The sequence below is a fragment of the Budorcas taxicolor genome, chromosome 23 (assembly GCF_023091745.1).
Source record: "Budorcas taxicolor isolate Tak-1 chromosome 23, Takin1.1, whole genome shotgun sequence".
NCBI classification, from domain to species: domain Eukaryota; kingdom Metazoa; phylum Chordata; class Mammalia; order Artiodactyla; family Bovidae; genus Budorcas; species Budorcas taxicolor.
The window spans coordinates 6932963-6942145 of NC_068932.1; the positions used below are offsets into that span (position 1 = coordinate 6932963).

At 42.8% G+C, this 9183-nt stretch overlaps 1 protein-coding gene across 1 annotated transcript; it reads right to left on the reverse strand.

The window, feature by feature from the left end:
• Positions 1-3271: 3271 nt before the first annotated feature.
• On the reverse strand, positions 3272-5680 carry DKK1 (dickkopf WNT signaling pathway inhibitor 1). The gene is made up of 4 exons (XM_052661118.1): positions 5322-5680; positions 4934-5090; positions 3647-3790; positions 3272-3531 (listed from the first exon to the last, which is right to left on the reverse strand). Exons 1-4 carry the CDS (start codon positions 5553-5555, stop codon positions 3278-3280), a joined length of 789 nt encoding a protein of 262 aa, XP_052517078.1. The 5' UTR covers positions 5556-5680; the 3' UTR covers positions 3272-3277.
• Between the last annotated feature and the right edge of the window lie 3503 nt (positions 5681-9183).

The following is a 9183-nucleotide window of genomic DNA, read 5'->3' on the forward strand; positions in this document are numbered from 1 at the left end:
GCTACTTTTTTTGGTACTGTATACTGAACTCAGTCGTATTTTAGAAAGTATGAAGATTGTAATATAAACCTCAGTGGAACATATTTAATAAACCTAATGGTAGCAATGTCCATTTTTCATTCAGTTCAGTCACTCAGTCGTGTCTGACTCTTTGCGACCCCATGAATCGCAGCACGCCAGGCCTCCCTGTCCATCACCATCTCCTGGAGTTCACTCAAACTCACGTCCATCGAGTCGGTGATGCCATCCAGCCATCTCATCCTCGGTCGTCCCCTTCTCCTCCTGCCCCCAATCCCTCCCAGCATCAGAGTCTTTTCCAATGAGTCAGCTCTTCGCATGAAGTGGCCGAAGTCCTGGAGTTTCAGCTTTAGCATCATTCCTTCCAGAGAACACCTGACCTTTAGAATGGACTGGCTGGATCTCCTTGAAGTCCAAAAGCTAGTAACATGATCAAGTTAAGTACAACAGTCAGGTTTGAAGTGACGGAAATTTTAATGATTTTAGCTGATATTTCCATAAGTGGCAATGAGTACTAGTAGGACTATGCAATTAGAAATCCTGAAACTGACACAGTTTCTAATTCTATAATTTTGTTTCTAATGCCATGATTGAATTAGTACAATTTGATTTACCATGGGAAGAGTCCGTAAAGCATTTTGATCTGCTGCCAAATACGAATAACAATATTTAGCCTGCATGTCTGCATTTTTCTTTTAAACAATATATTCCTATGTTCATTCCTATCAATAGATTTCAAGTAGAGCAAAATTTGTACTATTGAATTCTCCTAGCAAATAAGAAAAGAGGATAGGGAAATGACTTGTTTGCACTTTTATTTAATAATTATTTCAAAATCAAAGCAATAGAACAAGGCTACCTTTAACTGAATGTCACAGATTACCATTTACTGTGAAACTGATACACCTCTTCTCTCTTCCTCTTTTTATGCAGTTTAGCAAGAGTTTAATCATCACTAGATCCTTGATAAGCAGACATCTTGTCATTTAGCCCACACCATACCTTATGAGTAGCTACAGCAAGCATGCTTTTTAAATTTGAATTTTCCTTCAAAAATGAGTCATTGTCTTATCCTACAACTATATCAACACAGGAAAACACACAGAAAAAATCTATACTGATGGCACAATATTTGTCATAACAAAAACACTGGAGACAATTTCAATGTCTCTCAATAATGACTCTAAGGTTTAGCTTTTCCAATAGGCTACACTCTGAAGGCAGCTGTTGAAAGGAATAAGACACCTCTCTATGTATTACACAGGAAAATCTGCAAGGCACGTTAAATAAAAGTGCAAGGTACAGGGCAGTGTACAGTACGCTAAACTCATTTGATAAAATACCTTGGAAATGCATTCCCAAGTTCATGTATTTTCCATTCAAATAAATTGTTTAGAAATTCAAGTTTCAGCAGCCATTATCTCAAATGTTTGAGATTCTTTAAATGATCCTTTTGATTTTGTTTTGTATCTGACTTCCAACTTCTAGCCTCCATTACTAATAAAAGTGTCTATAGTTTTGATAAATTCTTTTTTCACCTTTTTCGATGTGCAGAATCTCTTTGTGATACTCCCTTCCTAGGCACTCAGTTGGGCAGAAGGAAGAGGCATGCCTCCTCGGTGGGCTTCTCATTCTCCCATCCCCATTATGGTATGGGAAGCAAGGAGGGCTAAAACCAGGGCTGATGAGCTGATACATGCAGAGGTGAAGTCTGGCTGCAGCTGGTTCCTGTGTAAATGAAGGGATCCCATCACCAAGGCCTTTTAAATGATTGCTCCTCTCCCTTCTGGAAACATAGGCCCTTCTTTCTTCTTTTCGAAGAAAGGGCTTCATGTTTCCTTTCCTCTCCTGTGCTTTATTGGAGATGGCAGGCCTTAGATTTGGCCTTCTTGGCACATCAGCCAACTAGAACAGGTAGAAAAAGAAAGTTTCTCCAGGGTAAGGACACCGAAGCTTCCAAACAAAAGGAATGTAATAGCAGACATCCTGCCAGTTCCCTTCTCAGGCAAGAACCAACCAACCCTTGTGCCCTGTTGGCAAAACCCCTTGAAATTGAACCACTTCCAGGAATACAAAAACAACAAACATTCTAGGACATCTGTGTTATTTAATGAAACTTTTTAGACAAATTGATCAGTGACTTTCCTTTGGAATGCCTTGGACCCAACATTTTGTGGGTTTGATGTAGACTTTTTGAACATTACAGAATAGGTGTGAATTGGGGCAGTTGCTCTCTTCTTCAGAGAGTATCAGATTTGTCAGGATCAAAGTTGGCAGATGAAAATACAAAGCCAGTTCAGGCTTCATTTCTGTGGGTTTTCTTTTAAACAGTATAGCCTATCCTTTTCCAGTGAACAGATGTCTGGTTGAACAAAAATTGAAATAGTCAATTCACCTAGCAAGAGAAGCAAAGAACAAAATGAGAGAGGATTTGTGATTTTTAGGTAGGTAATAATTATTTACAAAGCAAAGTGGTTGAAACAAGTCTTCCTGGCATGAAGTAGTATTTAAGATAGTTCAGATGTGCTAATTTGATACAAAATCTGCATGTATTTGTCAACTGTATTTATACACCCACACAAACACACTCCCACATACCCTGGTACATACAGCCCTCTAAGATCACACTGCCAAAATGTATCTATACTTTTAATATTTCGTGGTATTAAGTTAAATTTTATTTCAAGGACTGTCACAACCTAGAGATAAATAGGATCTAAGTACTGAGATAATACATTTTGGAAAATAATATTTTATGATAAATCTTACATACCTATCATCATTCCAAAAGCTCCTTATACTCTAGATTCTAGAATTAAAAGGGGGAAAGGTTTTACATTTAGGAAGTATAAGCTAAAAGTATTTCAATTCAATATAGAATAAGCTGAAAGTATTTATTTCAATTCAATATAGAGTATTTATCAGAGTCAAGGTAACAATCAATGTGTACAAAAATTTACATGACAAGAGGAATAATAGACAACGTAGCACCTTTAGAAAAATAATTAAAAGATTTGTTGCATTTACAGGTAAGTGCCACACTGAAAATTTACAACACAGTAATTTACTGCAATCAATGACAGGAGAGTTCCACAAAGAAACAAAGCTCTTACACCCCAGATTTTCGGAAGGTATTATTGGAATGCTTAACTGTAACCACAGAATTTGTACATCCTTAAGGATTGAGCTCACGAAAGTCACAAACGGTTTTCATAACATATATTATGTAAACGGAGTCCACTGTGTTTGGACAGCTGGCTTAGTGTCTCTGACAGGTGTGAAGCCTGGAAGAATTACTGGCTTGATGGTGATCTTTCTGCATCCGGCAAGACAGACCTTCTCCACAGTAACAACGCTGGAATATCTCCAGCCCATGGGAGCCTTTTCTCCTGTGCTTGGTGCACACTTGACCTTCCTTGAGAACAGGTTTACAGATCTTGGACCAGAAATGTCTAGCACAACACAACCCTGCAGCGCAGTCTGATGAGCGCAGACAGACAGTACCTTCTTGTGCTAGGGAGACAATGGGAAAAGTACTTGGTCACTGCTAAGCCCGCATTATTTCATTAAGGTAACCCAAAAGACACTATAAATGTGCTAACAAAAAAGTCTTGATCCTTTCACCTACCTTTGGTATGATACGTTCTTGAAGACAGTGTAGTTCTTCTCGAGTACCCATCCAAGGTACTGTGTTCATTACCAAAGCTTTCAATAATGGTTTCCTCGATTTCCCCTCGATGGAAATGATTTTGATCAGAAGGCATGCATATCCCTAAGGAAGCAGGAGATAGTGATTAACTCCAGAGCTGTAATATGTTCCTGCTAATAGCTGTGACCGTGGCAGTCTGCGGTGCCTATGCCAACTTGAGCTACCTCGTTGTAGTGACATTAAACATGAGCCAGACTTCCTAGTGTTAAAGCAAAAGTCCCTAATGGACAGAAGCATCAGTGTGTGCACTGTGCACTCATACATAAAAGCCCCAATCTAGACACTTAAAATACTTTCTCAGCAACCATGGTAGTGGCAGTGAAATTTCTGCCCATTTTAATATCACCCTTGGGGTAAGAAAAATAAAATCAATCAGTCACTTTAAAAATTGTATTTAAAAATAACTCTTCTGCCCTCTGTGCTATAAGGATTCTGTCAGACTAAGTTAAGCAAATGCAATGCCTGCTGCCTGGAAGATTACAATCTTTTCCACCAGTTACTTTACTGTATAATTTCTATATTACAGAGAGATTTAGTTAGTTCATCCCAGAGTATTATTGGGATCTCCACGCTGAAGTTTATTTCTGGAGCCTTCTTGGGCTGAATCTACCTCTCTGAGACATTAAGATTATGTGGATCTGTGGTTGAGGGGAAGAGTACTTATTTTAAGATAGCAGGGGGTAGAGGCAGAAAAGATGGAGAAGCCAGGATGTGAGGGCACCGAGATCGCCTTTAAGAATGATGTGCACAGATAAATCGCTCGAAATGACAGCACCTTGAACGCAGATCGTGAAAGAGGCTACCTGGCAGAGCTGTGAGAAGCACGGTAAGAAAAATGGAACAGGCAACTCCATGCCCGTTCTGATGTCCTTGGGGGCCTCTGTAAGTTCCACCTCGCTGCCCATCTTCATTCTCAAATTGTATCAAGGCTCTCTAGACAAATTCTTATGGAAGTGTCCACTCTGAGGTAAGGCGCCCTCTTAAGTAATCGAGGGGCACAAAGGGATATAAGAAGCTCCAAGACCTCCGTACTTATCTTTGCTCCCAGGTTAAACAGTAGCCTGAAATCTTTTCTGGGGAACCTCGCACGTTGAACTCCCATTGGCAAGGTAGTGCCAAAGTGTTCTCAGCTGAGAGGATTTGCTCTCAGCTGTAGGCGCGCAAGCAGAGGATGGTTTGAGTCCGAAAGAGAGCTGCCCGACTCACCGTTTTTGCAGTGATTCCCAGGGCAGCACATCGCGTGACGCGTGCAGCGTTTCCGCAGCTTCCGACAGGCTTGGCAGATCTGCGCGCCGGCTCCGCGGGTGGGACTGGCGCAGTACTCGTCCGTGCTGCACTCCGCGTCCTCAGCGCACGGGTATGGCTGCGGGAAGGGGGCCGGGAGAGGGTGAGGCACTTGGGCACCCAGTTCCGCACTCCTGGACTCCTCACAGTCCCTTTCAGCCCACCTCTCCAAAAACTTGCCGCTCACTGCTCCCAAAGGCAGTTGCCAAACGCACCTTGAACTGCTCTTACACAGCCCGTTCTGCGCCCTCTTCCCCAGATGAGACCCGTTTGGGATCGCGGCATTCCCGATCCGCAAGACCCTTCTCACCTGGTGTTTGTCGTGGTGCTTGTTGACTCCCTCAAACGGAATCCCGGGAGCCGCGCTGACTGCGGAGCCTGGGTGCCCGGCAGCGCCGCTCATCTGCGGGGTGTTCTTGATGGCGTTGGAATTGAGGACGAAGTTCAAGGTGGCGCTCACTCCCAGCAGAGGGTGACCGCAAAGAGCCGCAGCCACCAGGGCGACCAAGACCCGGGCAGCACCCGCTGTGCCCAGAGCCGTCATCTCAGAAGGACTCAAGGGAGGAAAAGAGAAAGGAGCAATGCCGCTGTGCACGCCTGGTCCGCGCGGAGCTGTGCTGGCGCAGCTGCAGAGACAGGACCCGGAGCGCCTCCACCAGTCCCAGAGTCCTGACCCTGACTGCAGGGCTCTGCGCCGCCACCGCCACCGAGGCTGCCTTTATACTGCGGGCGTCGAGCGTTCCGGCCCCTCCGGGGAAGACAACAAAGCCGGATTGGGATTTCAAAGCGTTGGGAGGGGCTGGAAGGAGGTGTGTTTGTGTACATGAAGGGGAGCCTTTGACACTCTTCACCCCACCCCTCCCTTGCGAAGTCCTGCCCCTGTCCAGCTCGCCTTGGGGTGACGGTAATCAGCGAGCTTTAGAGGAGGCAACTTTAATAAATGCGGGAAGTGGGAGGAACCTCGGGAGCTCGGGTGCCCTTGCCTTGGAGTAGGCGTTCTGGGATCTGAAACACTTTCCGACAGGCATTGTGATATTCTCTCTAAAGCCACTTTTCTCCTCTCTCCATTACGCTAGTACCATTTTTTTATTGTGCACATAATATGTAATATTAAATACAACCCAGTCAGTAATTCAAAGTCCCTGTGAAAACGTTTCAGCGAGAGGGCCAGGTGGCTGTTGCGAGTTGCTGATTAACCCTTTAGAGTCACGATTTGCAGATTTGGGGTGAGACCTTTGGCTTGAAGTTCGTTTAATTCCAGTCCTCCCTCCTTCTTCCCCTTCCCCCGCCCCCACGAGAAAAATGTGCAAAGGAAGCGCATTTGCACATCAAACGAGGGTAAGAAGGAAGAAGAACGTATGCTCTTTTGATGGGAAGTTTAGAGAGGGAGGCGAGAGACTGGTGTTTGGAAATTAGATCAGGGGCGGAGGGAAGAGGGAAATCACCATCCGATAATCAAGCTATTTAATGTCCTTTGAATCTGAGCAGTCGCGGCTGTAGATGAACTTGATTAGGCAGACACGCAAGATCAAAGTGGCCGGAGCGAAAGCGGACAGGGTCCAACGACTGGGTCAGTGGTCCTTCCCTGATTCTCCCTTCTCAATGGTGGGTTAACTCAAGGAGATAAGAAACCCTTAAGGCTTAGCGCCTGACTTCCCTCATTAGTATTTCATATTGCAAAGCTTGAGAACGCCTGTGTTTGATCCCAAGTCAGCCTGTTCCTGGGACCCGCTCTAGGGAGATAAGAGACTAGCTTCAGGAAAGGGGAAGCTGAAAGTGAATTTATCGTCGTTTAAAGCAGTTTTTAAAAATAATAAAGCAAGGCTAGTGTATAAGAATGTCGTCCTGCTGATGCATTGCAAGTAATTGATTCAACAAAAACATATTGGAAGCCTAGTGCCCTGGCAGTGGTCTGTACTTTGCTTTGTTGCCCTCTGGAGGAGGGGGTGGAGGTGTATTGAATACAAATACTCTGACTAAAGTAATAGTGAAAGTTAATAAACGTACACAGTTCTTTTTAAAGCAGGTTGATGTTATAAGTATCAGAAGATAGACGACTACTATGTGAATTTAGAAAAAGATGATTGAATAATCACTGCTGAGTAAAAAAGATTAGGATATATTTATTTTGTGCTCCCTAACCTCCAGGGTATTTATAATCACTTTGCATAATTACCTACAATATTCATTACTGAGACCACTCCCAAGGGTAACCCTTAGTGGTCTTAAAGTAGTATAATAATCCAAAAGTTGAGAGGGAAAGGGGTGATTTTAAAAAGAAGTTTGCAATGGTCTATGTTCTAATTCCTTGGGTTTCAGAGGTCATATTAAGATTGTCTTCCAAACAATTATTTAATAATGCCTCTACTTCCACTGGTGCCCTTCCCTCCTAACCCAAACTCTATCTATCCTATGAAATCTCCTCTGGCTTACTGATAATTCTTCCTCAAGATTCCAACATGGATTAACTCTCACCTATTTCTTCAGATTTTGTTAAGAACATGTACAATGACCCAGACTTGGCTACTACCCTAAAAAATTTTGGAACAAATTGAAATTTGGAAACAAAGGGGAGGTTGTTTATATTGGCTTTTGAAAAATGAGCTTAAGAAATGAACAAGTCAGTACACCTTTTGAGAATCAGCAATGAACCAGGTCTCCCCTGGGCAGATACATGATCACCCTCAGCCAAGATGCAGTTTACATGTTTATAGGCGGAGAGGCATTCTAGCATAAAAAGGTAAAGGCATAGGGGATTTTAGGTGCTATATTATCACTTGCAGAATATTGACAATAATGCCAGTAATCAGTGTGTTGAGCCCTTCCTTGTGGTAAAAAATCTAGAGTCTATCTTAAATTCTCACAGTGCAAAAATGTGGAGAAAGAATCCCATGCCCTTGGGATGGGTTTAAAATGTTTCTTCCTAGACCCATTCTCCTATTTAAATGTTTAAATACAAAATATGCGTTGCCACACTGAAAGCCAATTTTCTTTTCCTCTTTTTTTGGAAGAGATGGTACATGTGAATCCATTTAAAGAACTTAGTCCATTAAGAGCTTGAATTCACAAACGAAGCCATGGTCTAGAGACCAAAAAAGAAAGAAAAACATGGAACAGTTTCATAAGTAAAAGGAAAACTTTAACAAAAAGCCATGTTTCATAAATTCAGTCTTGATCCTTGACCATGTCCATCTGATATGGTCTGATACTCATTAAACTTGGACAGAGCCTGATTCGTTGAGTTTGGGGAGGTAAGTCAAGAGTACGGTTTCATGATCAAATCCTTCCCTGCTTCCCACATTCCTCCTGTAATCATGATTTGCAAGCTAATAATAGTGATCTGGTCAATATCTGAGTTCCTGCTATGAGTTGAGCACTATATGTGACACTGTATGAAAAGAGATGAGTATCATGTTGACCCTGGCATTAGTCAGCTCAGTTGTGTCCGACTCTTTGAGACCCTGTGGGTGATGGCCTGCCAGGTTCCTCTGTCCATAGAATTCTCCAGGCAGGAATACTGGGTTGCCATTCCCTTCTCCAGGGAATCTTCCCAACCCTGGGTCTCCTGCACTGTAGGCAGATTCTTTACTGTCTGAGCCATGACTGAGTGACTAACACTCGTGTTATCTATCTACAAATAATTTAGTGGGGGGAGGAAGTAAGCTCTTAAATTATACAGGAATGAACATTTGTAGGAGGTCCTTAGAGAGACCTGGGTCTGTAGCAGGCCAACCTTTTGTACCAAATGGAAAAATTTAGTTTGTCAATGGAATCTCCATTTGAAAATTCTTTTCATGATTTGAGTTTGCTCAGTGGCCACAAAAGAGCAGGATGAGTAAGGAGGATTACCAAGAACATACAGTTTTTATTCAGTGAGTTCCCATTACATGCAGAATGCTACCCTACTTCCTTTGGGAGCATGCCCATAAAATATTAAAGGCAGTCTTTTTGTCCTCAGAAAGCCTTGTATCTGAGAGTAGTTGGAGAAACAAATATACCCACATGGAATGGGGGAAGAACTCCAAAATAGACTATTCTTTGTTAACTATTAGTTCATGGGGAAGATTATATTTAGAGACATATTAAGTTTAGGAAATGTGACCAACACGTCTCGGGGAATAGAATGTTCTGATGACCGAGTCTCTCTTAGCAGATAGATGACAGAGGTGATA